The sequence below is a fragment of the Panthera leo genome, chromosome D4 (assembly GCF_018350215.1).
Source record: "Panthera leo isolate Ple1 chromosome D4, P.leo_Ple1_pat1.1, whole genome shotgun sequence".
Classification (NCBI taxonomy): domain Eukaryota; kingdom Metazoa; phylum Chordata; class Mammalia; order Carnivora; family Felidae; genus Panthera; species Panthera leo.
Window position 1 is genome coordinate 63526296 of NC_056691.1, and position 19026 is coordinate 63545321.

The following is a 19026-nucleotide window of genomic DNA, read 5'->3' on the forward strand; positions in this document are numbered from 1 at the left end:
AACCAAACCAGGAGGCATCACAATCCCGGACTTCAAGCTATACTACAAGCTGTAATCATCAAGACAGTATGGTACTGGCACAAGAACAGACACTCAGATCAATGGAACAGAATAGAGAACCCAAAAATGGACCCACAAACTATGGCCAACTAATCTTTGATAAAGCAGGGAAGACTATCCAACAGAATAAAGACAGTCTCTTCAGCAAATGGTGCTGGGAAAACTGGACAGTGACATACAGGAAAATGAACCTGGACCACTTTCTTTCACCATTCACAAAAATAAACTCAAAATGGATGAAAGACCTAAATGTAAGACAGGAAGCCATCAGAATGCTCGAGGAGAAAGCAGGCAAAAGCCTCTTCGACCCCGCCTGCAGCAACTTCTTACTCAACATGTCTCTGGAGGCAAAGGAAACCAAAGCAAAAACGAACTATTGGGACCTCATCAAAATAAAAAGCTTCTGCACAGCAAAGGAAACAATCAGCAACAGTAAAAGGCAACCAACGGAATGGGAGAAGATATTTGCAAATGAAATATCAGATAAAGGTTAGTATCCAAAATCTACAGAGAACTTATCAAACTCAACACCCAAAAAACAAATAATCCAGTGAAGAAATGGGTAAAAGAGATGAATAGACACTTCTCCAAAGACATCCAGATGGCAAACACACAAATGAAAAAATGCTCAACATCATTCATCATCAGGGAAATACAAATCAAAACCACATTGAGATACCACCTCACACCTGTCAGAATGGCTAACATTAACGATTCAGGCAACAACAGATGTTGGCGAGGATGTGGAGAAAGAGGATCTCTTTTGCACTGCTGGTGGGAACGCAAACTGGTGCAGCCACTCTGGGAAACAGTATGGAGGTTCCTCAAAAAATTAAAAATAGAACTACCCTATGACCCCACAATTGCACTACTAGGTATTTATCCAAGGGATACATAGTATGCTTATTTGAAGGGACACATGCACCCCAATGTTTATAGCAGTGCTATCAACAATAGCCAAAGTATGGAAAGAGCCCAAATGTCCATCGATGGATGAATGGATAAAGAGGATGTGGTATATATATACAATGGGGTATTACTCGGCAATCAAAAAGAATGAAATCCTGCCATTTGCAACTACATGCATGGAACTAGAGGGTATTATGCTAAGCAAAGTTAGTCAGTGAGAGAAAGACAAATATCGTATGACTTCACTCATATGAGGACTTTAAGATACAAAACAGATGAACATAAGGGAAGGGAAGCAAAAATAATATAAAAACAGGGAGGGAAACAAAACATAAGAGACTCTTAAATATAGAGAATAAACAGAGGGTTGCTGAAGAGGTTGTGGGAAGGGGTATGGCTAAATGGGTAAGGGGCATTAAGGAATCTACTCCTGAAATCATTGTTGGAGCATATGCTAACTAACTTGGATGTAAATTATAAAAAATAAATAAATTATGGAAAGTAAGAAAAAATTTCCTTGGGCTTTTGTTTCAGGTGGTGCCTGGTCACAATGTGAAAATCACTTTAGTGGGGGTACTCTTAGGATAATGGTGTCCCAAAATATGATACTCTGAATCACCTGTGGACACAATCACCTGTGAAGTTGTTGGTTTTTAGACAGATTTCTGTGCTCCAAACCCAGGGGAATAAGTTGGGCTCTCATGTTTGGGAATCTACATTTTGAAAAGTTATCTGGGTATTGCTAACACACAGATGGCCACCACTCCAGAGGTCTGAAAGCCTAAGGAGTTATACTTAATGAAAGAAACTGAGCCAGGAATAGAACTGGTTAGTCTTAGTCAGAACTGAACTCTTGTCTGATTTCCTGATTATTTTGTTTGACAAGGGATGACAGGATGAAATACAATTCTAGAGTTTTCTCTTCTTAACTGGTGATTATTTCCAGTAACTTTACTTTTCATCAGCTCTGACTTTCTTTAATTTTACATGTCAAGAATCTTTGTCTATACAATATAGTGTAATTGGCTGAAGGGGGGATTAAAATTTGGGAAAGCAGTGGCTCACAGACATGAGAACAATGTCATTTTCCTGTCACTTGTGATCTCTAGGAAATTGAAAACCGATTTGGGGACAATGAAAGATATATAAAAAATTTAATAGGGTAGTAGAAACAGGTTTTCTACTTCTTACAAAATCAATTTCCCCAAGGCCTTACTCCTCCAGCTTTGTTCTACATAACAGTAAATTCTGGGTGGTCATGAACTCTATCCACCACAGTGAATGAGCATCCTTTTTCATAAGGTGGTACACTTTCTTAGGTTCACATCATCCCATCTGAACAGTCAGTGGGTTTCCCATAGGGATTACTGTACTTAGTTCTGTTACACTGGAAGGGATGGATATGTACCATTCATTCACTTTAGTCAACAGTCACTGAACATCTATTATGAGCCATGCACTATATTAGAAGCTTAGGGTTTAATTCAATGGAGGACAGAGACACATGTTAATAAATAATTACCCTGCTGTTTGATAGATCTAGAAAAGAAGGATGTCCCACAAAAGTGGAATTGGCTAACTGTGGCAGGGAGAGGACGGGCAGTCAACGGTGCATATGTGATATTTGAGCAAAGGTTTGAAGGTTGAATAGGAGTTTCAGGCAGACACAAGGGGAAAGATCATTCCAAAGAGTGAGAGTAGCATGTGCCAAGGCTTGGAACAGCATTGTGCATTTAGGCACTGTTGAGCAGAGTGCAAGGGCAAAGGGTTAGTATCAAGAAGAAATGAGAAGAGGGGCAACGGGGTGGCTCAGTTGGTTAAATATCTGACACTTCGTTTCAGCTCAGGTCATGATCTCACAGTTTGTGAGTTGGAGCCCCATGTCAGGCTCTGTGATGATAGCACAGAGCCTGGAGCCTGCTTCGGACTCTGTGTCCCTCTCTCTTCCTCTGCCCCTTCCCCAGATTCTGTGTCCCTCTCTCTTTCTGCCGCCTTCCCTGCTCGCACTCTGTCTCTCTCTCAAAAATAAAGAAACATTTGAAAAAATTTTTTGAAAAAGAAGCTAATCAAGGCTCAGATAATGAAGGGTCTTGAATGCCGCACTAAGCTGCTTAGAATTCAACCTATAGGTGAGAGGCTGGCAGAGTGTAGGCGGTTCATGAGAGGATCTTGATCAGGGACTTGACATTAAGTAACACTGAATCACACAGTGAGAATGTTAATCCCTTCTCAATTAGTATTTAATCCTTCTGCTAAATCTAGGAGAAAGCCTCCGTTTGGTGTCAATATGCCTTCAACACTTCCCTAACACCTGGAAATTTTCCCTTTTGAAGAAGGGCTCAGGCACAGCTACCTACCCAGCTGGAACGATTTTATTTTCATGCTGTACTTATTTCATTGTGTACTTATTTCTTAAGAATCTTTTTTTTTTTAATGTTTATTTTTGAGAGAGAGAAAGAGAGAGCACAAGCTAGGGATGGGCAGAGAAAGAGGGAGACAGAGGACTGAAAGCGGGCTCTGCACTGATAGCAGAGAGCCCAATGCGGGGCTCGGATTCCTGAACTGTGAGATCATGACCTGAGTTGAAGTGGGACGCTTAACCAACTGAGCCACCCATGTGTCCCTTTTGTGTACTTATTTCTATTTATGGAAAGGGGGACCGGTTTTTCACTAATGCGATGATAAAAAATGTTTTTTAATACACTTATTTAAGTAAAAAGAGTGATTTTAAAAATTAATGGCAACAGGTGATGCAGAGATATAGCAAAACTTATGAAGGCAGTACACAATCCCTGAAATGGGAAACTAGGCTGTAGTTTTTAGGGAGGAGCGACCAGGTTTAAGCAGGCCAGTGAACTGTTTCTTTTTCTGACAGTCGCTTGGAGAATGTAACTGAAGAGCCAAAACTGGAGGCAGAGAAGTCAGCTAGGAGGACAGTGAAATACTGTAGGCATGGATGGTGTGGCCAAGGGTAAGCCTGCTGGTTTATTCCTGATCTTTCCCAGCATTACTTTGCATAAAGAGGATCCTAAGGGCTCTCCTGGCCTGGGGTGGGGGTGGGGCGGTGAATCCAGAACTGGTTCTGACCTAAGGAAAGGAAAAGATTTTTAAGTGGCTGCTGTCCAGCAAGTGCTAAAGGCAGACTTGGAGTGAACGCTAGAATGAGGTTTGATTATTTTCCAGGATCTCACTCCATTATGAAATATTATTTAGAAACTGATGAAATCTTAAATCTGAACTAATGTGTTTTTATGAATATTAGCAGGCAATCTGAGCTTTAATATTTGATTTCCAAAGTGTCTCTCATTCCAACCTTGTCCTGGCTGTAGCTTTCCTATCCTGTCAGATCCTCAAAGCCCTTTCTTCCCCTCCTCAGGCCTGAGACGAGCAGCTAGGATGAGCACTTTTTTGTTTATTTATTTATTTCAAGAGGAAGAGAGAGAGAGAGAGAGAGAGAGAGAGAGAGAGAGAGAGAGAGAGAGACAGCGAATGAGGGAAGGTCAGAGGAACAGGAGAGAGAGAATCCCAGCACAAGGCTCGAGCCCATGAACCGTGAGATGGTGACCTGAGCCGAAATCAGATGCTTAACTGACTGAGCCACCCAGATGCCCTGAGCACTTTTTAAAGTCTCCATTTGGAAAGTGTGAAACCACCCTGCCCTCCTTTCCTCCCTTTCCAGCTGCTGGTGACCATTGAAGTTACAGTGGGATTACTGTGGTTCAGTGTAGGAGGGCAGGACAAGGGTGGGCTATTCCTATGGCCAAATTAGCACTGGAGAAGATATGTCCTGGCTTTCCAAAAGCAGAACTACAAGCGTCTTCGTGATGAAACAGATGCTTCAGTAAGACTGCTTCTCATCTGTTTTTTAAATTTGAATTTACAAAGTGTTTTTATGTATATTGATTTGCTGCAACCCATATCGATTCTTTAAAACAGTATAGTAAGTACACAACCAATACCTGCTTAATGAGGGACTATTTATTTATAATTTATAATATTAAAAAACTGAGACTCAGGAGACGTTTTCCAAGACTGTACAGATGACTCTGGAATGATAATTTAAAGTCAGGTCTTCTGGTTGGCCTCCTCACTCCATATCCCCTTGGTCTCAAACAAAAAGAGCCTGTAACAGATAGTGTTCAGCGTCTGCAGAAACACTATTACCAGAATTCTCTTATAGCATGGGTCAAACAGGCTTTTGTGGCCTGGCCTGAGGTCTTAACAGCCACAGATAACATTGTTTCAATGGAAAAATCAATTCTGAATAGGAGCTTAATTCATCTGCAAATCATGACAACTTGGGTATATACCTGTCTTTCTATATAGATATATAATAGAGAAATGCTTTTTAATATAATAATTTACATCTATTGATTTTTTTTTATGTCACACACACATTTCTATTCCTAGAGATTTTATGCTTTCTGGGCACCTGTATCCCAAAAGAATGTCATGAATTGGAAAGAGTTATTTGCACGTGTTTGTGAAAGGTCTTGAGGACCAGATTCTGTAAGTTTGCTCATCATTAACCTGTGTTTCTCTGGCTTCAGGGGAGGCATGTCAGAATCTTGAGAATGAGGGATGGAATACTCTTGAACTATACTCACAAAACTTGGAGAATCTGATACGTTCTCTTAAGCTCAGTGTACCCTGCTCCAATTTTGTGAATTACTCTTGTAGTGCATCATTGTGATTAAGGTGTGTGTTTCATCCCTCAGGAGTGTTGGGACATGGAAAAAGGATGATGATATTGCAATAGTAAGATGGACGTTGAGCAGGGAGTTGGCATGAAGCTTAGTGTGTTATACTTGAATAAAAAATGAAGAATGAAGAGGCACCTGGGTGGCTCAGTTGGTTGAGCGCCTGACTCTTAATTTTGGCTCAGGTCGTGATCTCATGGGTTGTGAGTTCGAGCCCTGCAACAGGCCCATACTGACAGTGCAGAGTCTGGTTGGGATTCTCTCTCTCTCTCTGCCCCTCCCTCACTTGCTCACACACACACACACACACACACACACACACACACACACACACAGACACACACTCTCTCTCTCTCTCAAAAATAAATAAACTTAAAAAAATTTAAAATAAAGAATGAATAAATGAATGCAAGTTGCTTTGCTTTCAGAAGATTGTAGAATGGCTTGGGGGAAAGAAAGTAGAGATCTAGAGGCTACTCAAGAATATTGGTGGGAGCAGCTAATGTCTTGTGAAAAGAAGGAAGGATGAAGGTATGGAAAGTATTCAAAGGAAGGCAACAGAACCTGATGAGAAGAAGAGAGAGAGGTCCAAGATGGTATGAGAATTCTTGTTTATAGGTAAGAGGGGGCACAACCTTAGGTATCTTTAGATATTTTGAGTTTAAGGTGAGAATGAGATAGAACTGGAAATTCCAGTTAGAAATTCCTGGTATTGCCCTATGCCAGGAGACAAATTCAGGGGTGTCCAAACCTTGGGAAATACCCATGTATATGAGTACCCCAGATCTGGGTACTGCCTCACTAGTTATACCTTCTTTGAAACTGTGCCCACTCACAAATGTCATAAAGGATAGTACCTAAGGATAGCCCATTTTTTCATTTATTCAACAAACATTTCTTGCTCTGCTCTTTCCTACCTCAGGAGCTTTGTACTTTTGTTCTCTCTGCTTACAATGCTCTTCCCTTAGAAATTTGCATGATTCACTTCTTACTTCATTCTATGTTCAGATGTCACCTCTTCAGAAAGGCCTTGGTGAAGAACCATAGTCATTCTCTAATTCTTTACCCTGCTCAGATGATTAGAGCTGTAAATCCTACTGAGTTCACGCTACATTTAATCATCATAGTAAATCAGAACCACATTCATGCAGAAGTCATGGCAGGGCAGAGGAAGAAGCTGGTATCCAGAGAGAAGGATGGAGCAGATGTGAAGAAAGGAGCCAAGAGAAGAAGAGCTTTTGGGCCCCAGAAGACAGGCAGAGTAGCTGCCCTACCACTTTCCAGCAGCTCCTGCAATTTTCTTCCTTGTCATTTTCCTGCAGTTTTCAGCATAAACTCCTCACTTTTGAGCTCCACAGAATGAGTTTCTGCTTCTTACAACTGCATGCCCTTTGACAGCAATAGAATGTCCAATGGAACTTTCTATGAAGACAGAAAATGTTGTGTATCTGTGCTGTCAAATACAGTAGCCACTACCCACATGTGGCCACTGAGTACTTGAAATGGGGTGAGAGCATCTGAGATAGTTCTAAATTTTATATCATTTTAATTAATTTAAATGTATTTAAATGTTTTCATACAGAGCTAGTAGCTATCATTTTAGCACAGCCTTAGGATTGTTACTACAAGTGGTCAAAGACAGCAAGTATAATCAGTGAAAGATAATGAAAGAGCCGGAAAAAAAAAAAGACACACACAATAAACCCCAACCATGATGATGTCCTAGAACTCAAGCAGTGGATGTTCCATAGCACCAAAAACTACAAGAAGGACCAGGCTGGTAAAGTCTCATTAGTTAAAGTGTTACTGATTTTTTTGGGGGAAATACCTGGATTCAAACAACAGGGGTCAAACAAATGAAACAATCTATTCCAAGGCAAATTATATAGCCATTAAAAATAATGAAAAAAATATTAATGACACAGGAAGATGTTTATAATATACATTTTAAAAATCATAAAATAGCATGGATCCCAATTTTACCACACATACATATGTCTAAATCTCTGGGTTGTAGGTTTATGGGTGATTTTTATTTTATTCTTTAGTATTTTTTTATTTTTGGAATTATCCACAAAGGACATAAAATTTTTATAGTTGGACATAAAGGAGCAAATGATATGCTTAACACAATAAAATTGCTACATCTTTTCAAGTTGCTTTATAAACCAAAGTGATAGTAAATACAGTTACTACAACAATTAGCCACTGCCTTCCTAGAGTTGGTAAGAGTCATTCACATTTGCCTCCCAACCCCTCGAAACATACACTTTCAAGATAGTCTTACTTTAAGGTTTATAACTGCAATTATAGGTACGGTGGCCAAAGAACAGAGATTGTTGGATCTTCTTAGAAGGCAAAAGAAGGTCCTTTCTGTGGTGGATTAACCTAGATTTCCCACAGACTTAAAAGGCTGGGACATGGACTAAAAGCTCTTTGGAATCCTTTTCCTGCCTTGTCAGGCTGGATTTCTAGGATGCTTTACCTAAAAGCTGTATTTTAGGGAACACTAGATGGCTCTCTGTGCCTGCAACCAGATGAAGGCACACTGGATTGATTCAGACATGGATTTATCATTCATTTTCAGGTATACACTGAAGCTTTTCTTTGTGTGTATAACACAGTGTGTGACGTGACTCAAATGAATTTCTTGTATAGTATCAAAACAATAACAGCTCTCTGTCTGAACCTATTAAATTCATAATATATAGAAGCAAATTCTTTGTTTAATGGAATCCCTATTTAAACACCTCCGGTTGGGACTGAACAAATGGAATTCTGCAACAGGCAGATTGTGATTCTGTTAGATGAAGACATGCTGAGCAGCTCACTTTGTTTATCAGATAAAATTTCTTTATTTTTAATCTGGAGAGTATTAACCCCACTTTTGTTTGGCTTTGGGTTGGGGCCTTCAATACAAAAAACAGCAAGAGACTGCATGTAGGTTGTGTGGCCCTGAAAGTGCTTGACACTGGAAGTTCTGCTAATGACCATCCCAAACTGAGAAGAGAGTAGTGGCAACCCATTTCCAAGTCATTCTTAGGAATGGCACTGAAAGATCCAGACCAAGCCATTGTTTGGAACTGTACAGACACGGCCACTTGTAGAATGTTGAATATATAAAGCTAGGTTGCACATACAAAGGAAAATACCACCTTTTAATATAGAAATACCATCAATTCAGAGTGCCCAAGTTTCTTTTTTTTTTTTTTTTAACGTTTATTGATTTTTGAGACAGAGAGACACAGAGCATGAACAGGGGAGGGGCAGAGAGAGGGAGACACAGAATTTGAAACAGGCTCCAGGCTCCGAGCTGTCAGCACAGGGCCCGACGCGGGGCTCGAACTCACGGACCGCGAGATCATGACCTGAGCGAAGTCGGCCGCTCAAACGACTGAGCCACCCAGGCGCCCCTGGAGTGCCCAAGTTTCAAAAGGCCCTATCAACTCTGACTTTTTGGAAAGTTAACAAAAAAAAATTTTTCCCCTCTCCTGTCCTTTTGTCCAGCCCATTTGGACTGACAGTAAGGCTTTCTTTAACTGTACCCAATGGTTTAGAAAAATTTTAAACCATTAGCCTTGAGAGAATAAAATATATCAAAATGTTACTCAAGGTTATCTGTGGACACCCATGTGAAGCAGTGCACATGTATTCATGACTTTTATAATCAGAACAGCAATATGCATTTAAAAAGTCCCTCAAAGTTGTATGCATCAGTTTTGATTCATCAGCATTCAATAAACCACAGTTTGCCTTATGGGTATCTTTTTTTGGGTAAGCCTTAGTATATATAATAGTGCTATTGTCCCTAAACTTTTGAGCTAATACATGCCACAAATCAGTTACTTTAGTACAGATAAATCCTGTATGAAATGGGAAACTTCTGAACCTTCAATCCATGTCAAGTGAGACTCTGCCCTTTCTCACAACCTCATTTTCCTCTAGAAGTCTAAAATATCAATTGGCTCATGGTTCTACTATTTCTTAAGTTTAATTTCTGGGAGCCTCCTATGAGAAATTAGGTTAGTGGATAAAGGCAAGAGTTATGAATTCCTCACGTACACCAACTAATAGAAATAGAGCATTATTTTTTATCTCTGACATAACCAATCCAAAGATCCAGTCATTGAGAACCAATACAAAGGAGCAACTAGTTGAAACTAGACCTCAAAGTTCACCTCATTGCTGACCAACTTTACATATACCTAAGCTGAGAACGCACTTCAGTGAATTGGACCCCTAAGTGGGGTTTCAAAACAGTAGATTGCTTTGCTTTGCTTAGGGTTGGTCCACTGGAACTGGATCTCCTAAGCTTGACTATCACGTGCATATTGAAAATGCATTTGGAGGTACTCTGGAGAGCAACCCAGGATATTTGAGGACTTACTCTGATAATTTTAGTTTTTTATTAAACTTGCCATGCCAACCCTTTGTATTAAAAGAACGATCACCGACATAGTAAGAACACACAGTGCTCTAGGTACCGTGCTTAGAACTTCGCATACATGCTGTTGTCTTCGCCATAACTTTCTGAGATAGTCGTATTTCATGGATCAAGAAATTGAGGCATATTTCCCAAGGTAAAATGTCTAGAAAGTTGTAAAGCTAAGATTCAGACATAGGTCTGTGCTTCTCAGAAACCTTTTTCCTTAACTCTTACTTTGTATTTCTTTCATTTATGTTATTATTGTCTCACTTGCAAAACAAAGGTACACTATTTGTCCTGCTTACCTTACAAAGTAATTGTGAGAATAAAATGAAAAAAAAAAAAGATGGGAAAGGACTTTGATAAATGTAAACATGCTCTACAATTTACTTTTTCCTAAAATCTATATTTTCATATTGAAGTATTGAAAGCATTGGTGAGGAAAGGTGAAGGTAACTTGTCTTTTCTTCTCTTAATATTTTTAATCATGTAGGTAATACATACTTTAAAAAAAACTGGAGCACAGATAGGGAAGCATAGATCATCCAGTTACAATCACATTTATCATTTTTATAAATAAAATTCTAGACTTCATCGTTTATAGGATCAAGGTCACACTTTACATACATTATAAAATATTTTTCTCTATATATGTCAATATATTTTCATTTGAATGGGTATATAGAACTCCACTGTAAAACTATATCATGATTCATTTAATTCAATTCCCATTATTGGTTATTTAGTGTGAAATATGCTTTTAACAATCAAACCTGAAGTATATATTGCTCTCTTTTATCCTCTTTCTGAGGTAATTCAAAAGCAGTGATGGATCCAGTCTGTTCTTGGATTGTAGGCTAACAAATACACTGAATGTAGAAGAAGCTATTAGTCTGTTTTTCTTCTTGGTGACTCCTTACTTCCTATAATGCATAGCTTTCTCTAGCACCCTGTATGTTTTCTATACATTGTTCTCTACTTCACAAGGCTGTTAGGAGGATTCTGTGAGCACATTTGTGAAGACTTGAAAAGCATAAATGCTACAAAAATATATATGATTTAGTTTGTTCCTAAATGTATGACTCAAAGACTAACAATTGGGCATAATTCAGCCTGACTAAAAATGAAGTCGTCCTGCTTAATTCTTTACTACTTGAACTTCTGAAGGCTCATCTCTACCAGTAGACCATCGCTGGCTAAACCAGATACTAGTCTTTCAGTATCAGTATTTACTCCAGTTGACGCAATACCAGTCCAGGTCCGTGTGATCAACCTGCTCCCTCAATGCAGAAGATCACAGTGTCCTCTGAAAGTGACTGAATCATGCCCATTCAGAAGGAGACCTGAAAATCCGGCTGAGGTGTTAGGTTGGGTGAAGGGGAGGGAAGAAGCAAGAGTGGGGGCGGACAGCTAGCTTACTCTTTGCTCACCTTTTCCCTATTGCTCTTTTCTCCCACTACCCCATAAAGAAAAGATCTGAGAAAGACAAATCAGTGGCTTAAAGATTTCCATTAGTTTGTTATTCATGCATTCTCTCCAAAAGCAACATGGCAGATGCTGAGATGTTCTTTCCTCCTTCTTGCCTACTTTTATAGATGTAGCGCCTCATTTCTGGTGCTCTACACTTCCTCTAATTTTCTGTGTATGTGAGTGGCAGAAGCTAGAGTAGGCAGGAGAAGAGACGATGAGGTGCTCATCTCTACATTTAGTGATGCCACCAAATTGAGCAATACCTTGCTATAAGAGCCCCCACATAATTATCTAGGGCCGTGGTACTCAAAGTAGCTGGTTTGCAAACTCTTTGTAATCTATCCATGATGAGATAAGGAGCTTGTGCCAGAATGGAGCAACACACTGCTGTTCTCATCAAGAAAGACTTGCTGTGAAAATAATGTCAGATGAGCCAACCAGTGTGCTTACTGATATAGTAGGTGGAGTGGGTTAACTGTATGGCCATAGTCTCATAAACAATCTATTATTGTAAGTTTGCTCACAGGAAAAACTTATGACCAATGTGAGAGACCAACATTTCTGAAAAACCTTGAGCATCTTATTGAGGCTTCTAAGGCAATACCTAAGGCTCTAGAAACTGCGTTAGATGTGCGAAAGGTAAAAATTTGCCATCAGTATAGAAATAGTACCTATGGCGTGTCCTCTATTTTGGGGCAAGTGTGCAACATACTTAAAAGTTTTTTCTTTTCCCCCTTTTTTGGGGGAGGACTAAACCTACTTACTATTTTTTTTCTCTAAAGAGGAAGAAAATGAGGGAGTAGACAGTAAGGTGGAGAATGAAGACATGTTACACTGTGAATCACATCCCAATTTGATCAGTAACTACTAATGAGAATTAGTGAAGAATTAAGACTTGGATGATTCTTATCAGATCATAACCAACACCTCTCTACCAGTCATTGGGCTAATACTATAAATTTTCCCAAAGTACTTCATTTTCTTATTTGATTTATAAAACAACTGTGTCAGATTGGTAAGTACCTTCTTTTGACTGATAAGCATGGAGCTCAGCAACACATTTTCATTTTCATTTGAATGGGTATATAGAACTTGGGCACTTGCCCAAGATTACATGGCCAGTAAAAGGCAGAAGTAGACTGAGAGTCTTGACTATTATTTAATATACCTTCCATTATATTGTGCCCTTTAACCAACATTATTGGAATTTGACTGGAGGTATTCATGAAATAAGATCTAATGGCACAAAATCCATGGTGGATTGCACAACACCAAAAGATAAAACATTAAGGGACATTGAAATTGGTCTTCAGATGATTCAGATACTCAGTTCAGTTGATTCATCATAAATTAACTCCAAGATGAGTCAAAGAAGGTCAAAACCAAATATTCTCTATGATTATACTGCGGAAGACACAAAGAAAAGTGGGTGAGACAGATTAATTGCCCAATGAATGTATCTGCTAGTCTGTTCTGATGTATTTATCTGAAAAAAAAATTTAAGTACTATTAAAAAAATCCCCAAATTAAAAATAAAAACTTCCAAATTAGTCCCAAGTCTCTGTTCCTCAAGAGGAATCTGTAAAAGATCACTTCTAAGAAAAGTTTTGTATCACTTGACATTTAATTTGAAATCATTTATCTTCAAGTCAGCAACAATTAGGTGCTACTATCAGCCATTCATCATGAATTGCAGAAGAATATATTTCCCTCAGAGGACAGACAGCAGTGCTTTGCATGAAGCAAGTCAAGGAAAACCAATACAGTTGAGAGAAAATCTGTTAAAAATAAACGTCCTTTACTTGTCCCCTAATAATGCACCTAAGTTATATATAGTAGTACCCCTCCCTTATCTGTGGGGCATACATTCCAAGAGCCCCAGTGAATATCTGAAACCAGGGATAGCACCTATACTATGAATACTGTGGTTTTTTTCCTGTACATACATACCTATGATAAAATTTAATTTATAAATTAGGCACATTAAGAGATTAACAATAGCTAATAATAAAACAATTATAACAGTATGCTATAATAAAAGTTATGTGAATGTGGTCTCTCTCTCAAAACATCTTATTGTACTAAATTCACTTTTTTGTGATGATGTGAAATGATAAAATGCCTATGTAATAATATGAAGTGAGGAGAAAGACATAGGCGTTGTGATGCAGTGAGGCTACTATTGACCTTTTGACACTAAGTCAGGGGAGGAGAGATCTGCTTCCAGACCATGATTGACAGTGGAAAGCAAAACCTTGGGTAAAGAGGCACTACAGGTATCTCTCACTTTCTGAAACTCTACATTATCCCACTTTGTTTTCATGAAAGTGAAAATCCTCTTCTGATTTTTTTTCCATTATGGAAAACAGGTGCTAATGTAGGTCTTTCCTTAAAGCGAAGTGACATTACATGAACTTTTGGAAAGTGGAGAATACCCTTCACTTTCTGCCATTTTGGCTTACAAAAGGGTTCACAGGAATGTTTTACTTTCAGATAGTAAAGTATACTTTCAGATAGAGGGAAAACCTGCACCTTAGTGGTATCATTGTTCTGGTCCCTGTATCATACAAAAGTGGCACTATGCTAGCCAAATTCTAATAAATAAGCTTCTGTACTTAGCACTGTGTTGTCAGAGAAAGGGGAACATCTGAAATACCTGTATTTCCATGGGACTAAACAGCATATATGACTGATTACAGCATGTATGACTCATGAGACAGGCAAACTGCAGTTGTTATGTTCAACTGGAGTTGAAAATAGTGACACAGTCACTTTTTAATTGCATGAGAGTTTGGATCTAAGCAAATTATATCACTCCATTAACCCTACCTAAGGGAACCAATATGGAATTAACAGGAGATAAACATTTTAGAAAGAAATATGTATCTGTCACTACCTGAGCAGGTGAATTTCAAGAAGTTAACTTTAGAGAAACTATACAAAAACCCTAAAAGAAAAAGTAGTTTGGGGATGAAGAGGAAGAAAGAACAATTATAGGAACTTTATATATAACTTAAATGTAAATGTAACTGGATCCATATGCAACATCATTATTTGAAGGTCATGGGAACAGAATTTAGAAGAAATTATCATTTTAATATAAGGAATTAGCCTCAAGTGGAGATTTGAGTGTGTAGTAAAGTCAATTTTTTGGATGGAAACGTGCTTTGACCCTATCCTATGTGTAATGCTGTCTGAAGCTTTTATTTATGTGGTGATGATACATATGGCTTCCAAAGTGGATAGTTTATTATCTTACTCATAATGGATTTCCCACACTGAATAAAGTTGGTTCCTTACAAGCTGATGATCCAATGTGTTTGTTTCCATAAATAGTTAATTGAAATAAAACTATTATGCTTTTCTCAGGGTTTTAATCATTTTAGGGGTATCTCTTTCCATTCATGAGCTGTGGTAGAATACTATCAAAACTATTATTTATTAATTAAAGGTTTCATATGAAAGAAACTAGCAGTACAAAAGAAAGTGAGAGAAATAATTGCTGCGACTGCTCCAAGCAATTTTGACTTGTCTGAATAAGAGACACAATTTTATTCTACTTGGTTGTGTAGACAATTCCACTTTCTGCTAGCATCCTTTATTCAGTCCCTGGCCCAATCAATGTATTAGGTCACTGGGCAGTAGAATTCACTGAGAATGGTGGCTAAATTAAGTCCATTTTATTTAATGCCTAAAATGACTCTGACATTGTTTTATATTTTGAAAGTTGTCTTGTGTGTGTGTGTTTAAATCACGTCAGTGTATGGGTCTACTTTTTAGGAGAAGCAAGGGAAAGAAAGATCAGTTATTTTTGCTGAAAGCAGATTATGGTCCTCTCCTAAAATTACGTATTATAGTGACTTGGCATTGAGTTGGACATTCTTAATATAGAACATTGTAGAATGACATTTAAATGATATACTAAAAACAAGACAAGTTAGATATGTTTGAATATAAAATACAAAGACAAATGAAAGAAAACGTCACTTGGGCAAACAAGATCTGAGTTAATAGAATAATCTCTCCCTTTCAAGATGTGTACCATGAAAATAACAGTGACAAATGTGATTTAAAATACATTTCTGATTTGAAATACAGAAGTAAATGTGCTTGGCAGAGTGTTCATTTTATTGTCAGCTTGTAAGGGTTGTCCCTGGAAGACTGTTCCCACAGTGGTCCTAAAGCTTTGAAGTTGTCCAATTCTAGACGCTGCTTCATGGTTTCTCTGGTCCCCTTGTACTGTGCTATATCTGCACAAACCCATCATGGAACACAATCTCCTTCCTAACTGACAACCACTAATTTGGGGAAAATTCTTGCTATTTATGATTTGCCAAACAATCTACAAATGGAAATGGAGTCTGGAGACTGAACACTATTGGCAACTTATGAAGTATTAATAAAGAAGCAATGATGAGAAGCAAGCGATGCTGACTCTCGCATTTCGTTCAATCTGATTCTGCATATATATTAATAATGATGCACCCTATGGATGCAACTTCATGTTTATAACACTTTGGCCATTGGCAGCCTGGTGCACCTGTGTTTTCCATGCCTTCCCATCTGCTGCCTATAGTCATTCAGATTCAGGTGACGGAAATGTTTTAGATAAAAGTTAATTAGCCTGCACTCTGCAGATCAAATCTCTATAGTTCAGCATTAAATAGCAATATTCTGGGCAACTGCTGAAAGTAACGGGTGCCCGGCCTTCCTAAGATTAAAAATGTAAGATCCATTTTTCTAGAAAAAGAAACCTTTAGTGCTCTCTTGATATTTTATGCATAGATTCTATCAAACTTTTCACTTGTATTTGGCCTTACTCATTTGAGCTTTTACCTCTGTTTATATATATCAAAAGTGGAGGAAGAGAGATTAGAAATTTTTTTTTCAGCCAAAGGGATAGTAAAATGATATACAGTCAGAAATTCTCCAGTGTCTGAACTCTTTTATCAACACACTGACCAAAACTTTCCTTAGTTTCTCAATCTTTAACATGAGGCCAACAACAATTACCTACTTGTTTCATAAATACTTTGTGCAAGGCTAAATTTAGCTTGATATTTTCATAAAAGTAATGAGCAAAATGCAGAAAACTCCTATTGCTGAAAGGACTCTGCCCTCAGGTCCTCAATATCACTATCTTCAACAGTAAGTTCACAAATAGCTTCTTTTCTTGAAAATATATTCAATTTTTTAACCCCTAAGAAATGGAATCATTAGATTTTTTTTTTTATTATTACTAGATAATTGAGACAGAAATGGCTCAACACAGCAACTGCATACAACCAGTCTCTGAGCCCACATCACACAGAAAGAAGATAGGGGAAAACAAACAAACAAACCAAAAACCACCAATCCCAAATGCGTTCCTCCCATCCATTCAGATATTTTTAATGAATTCCAATGCCTAAGCCTAATTAACCACACATCTTTACCGGTTGCTTCCGTAGTAGTTGCAGATTTTCTACTGACTGACTCAAAGGAATTCTGAGGGAGGTTTTCTTCCTTCCACCCCCGCCCAAGCCTCAGGCACACCTTCCACAGGAATCGGAGCAGATGCTGCGTTTCCCGCCATGTGCTCTCAATTCCTCTAGGGAATGAAAGGCTCTAGCTTTGCCTGAGATCTTCCATCCCCACCCCACCCCCCACCCCCGCGCTAGTCTTTAGAACCTCTATTGCTCTCCACGATCCAGAACTTTGAGTTCTAACTTCCCTCCAGCATCCACTAGGGTTGCTCAGCTGGTCAAAACAGGAGGATTTTTTTCGCTTATTCCCCCCACTTCCTTTCTTCCATCTGCTACCCCTACCTCTCATTTTCTTTCCATCCGCACTTAAACTGTCTTATTTTACTTTTACTGAGGTCCTTCTACCAACCATCTACGGATATGGTCCGACCCCTATAACATTATGAAAGTTGTAAAGCCCCAAGTCCCTCCTCCCCTCCACAAGGTCCCGGCCCCCAAGCGGCGTCCCCACTCCTCTCACCTGACTCTCCCGCGGAAACTCGTGGCGCACGATGCTGATCACTGGAATGTGCAGGACAGAGCTGACCAAGTCGAGCTCCATCATCTCGCCCTGGCTCTGGGGGAAGGCGAGCAGCGCCGACACCCCTTGCACGACCACGGTGTGGCACACGCTCTGCAGAAAGGAGAAAGGGTCACTGCTCCACGGCGAGCTTGGGGAGGAGAAGGGCAAGAGCGGCAGATCGCCCAGGCCCGCCTCGATGGCCATCACTACTTCCAAAGACAGGTTGTAGGGCAGCAGCCCTTCCACGCGGTTCAGGTTGTCCACGGCGAAGAGGAGGGCGTCCCGAGGCCACAGGGTCTCCGCCGCGGCGCCCTCCCCCGGCTTCCGGGCGCGCGGCGGGCCCCGGCCGTGCAGGGCGCTCCCCAACCAGCGTGCGCCCGGCGAGGGCGCCGGGGGTCGCCAAGTCCCTGGCTCGGGCTCATCCCGCTGGGCGCCTGCTCGGCTGCCGTCCAGAGCGCGGCTGGCGGCGCGGGGGGCCGTGGTCCAGGGCTGCAAGTGCACCGCGCCCACCCTCACCGCGTGCCCGATGCGCTTGAGGATCTGGCAGGGCTGCGGGTGCGAGGAGGATCCGGGCACCCCGGCCAGCACCAGAGCGCAGGGCGGCGGCAGCAGCAGACAGACCCTGCTCAGCAGCCACCACAAACTCAGTCTCCTCATTACTGAGACCCGCAGGGAGAAAGCGCGCCCCCTCGTGCGCCCGGCTCGCCCCCTGCAGCCGCTGCCTCACGTCTCCGCCCCCAGGTCCCGCCGGCGGCTCACTCCTCCCGGCAAAGCGCTCCCAGGAGCCGAAGCGGTCCCGGGGCCATCCAAGTGGGAGCCTAGCGCGCCCAGGTCCCTCCGCCGCGCATCCTCCGCCCGCCAGGTCCCTGCGCGGAGCCAGGCAGGCGGGCGGGCCGGCGCCGGTCACCCGCGGCTTGGACGCCCGTTCTCTGCCCGCCCCATCTGCAGGGCGGCTCGGGCACTGCGTCCGGCCACGCGGGGAGGTTGGGCTGAGAGGCGGCCCGAGTTCCTAGGGGCCAACGCGACCCAGGAGGCGATGCGCTCACTTGGATTCTTTTCTTTCCCTTTTCTGCCCGGGCGAGACCCCCTTATTTCCTTGGGGTCGCTCAGGAGAAGGCGTTCACGCCCGGGGTGCGAAAAACAAGCCAAATCGTCCTTGCTCCGCCGTCGGCCACCCTCCGGCGGGGCCCCCCAGCGCTGGCTTCATCTTTCTTCCTGTCTCGCTACTTCCTCCCTTCCTTGCTCCGCTCCCCTTTCCGCCCAGTGGCCGCCGCCGCCTGCTTCCTCGGCGGAACGACGCGACTGGCCAGCAAAGGGTGGTTCTGCTCGGAGCGCAAAGTTCTCCCCGCCTCAGCCGGCGCCTCCCTGTTGCTGAGCCCTGGCGCCAGCCTGTCGCTTGGCTGCGCCAAACGCCCGCTGATGGGGAGATTCCCG

At 41.1% G+C, this 19026-nt stretch overlaps 1 protein-coding gene across 1 annotated transcript in view; it reads right to left on the reverse strand.

Moving 5' to 3' along the window:
• Window positions 1-18483, reverse strand: part of GRIN3A (glutamate ionotropic receptor NMDA type subunit 3A) — a 170052-nt gene extending 151569 nt beyond the window's left edge. Inside the window, exon 1 of the mRNA XM_042912479.1 lies at window positions 17551-18483. Within this exon, the coding sequence (XP_042768413.1) occupies window positions 17551-18249 (699 nt within the window). The 5' untranslated portion in view covers window positions 18250-18483. The remainder of the gene's footprint in view (window positions 1-17550) is intronic.
• Window positions 18484-19026: the final 543 nt, after the last annotated feature.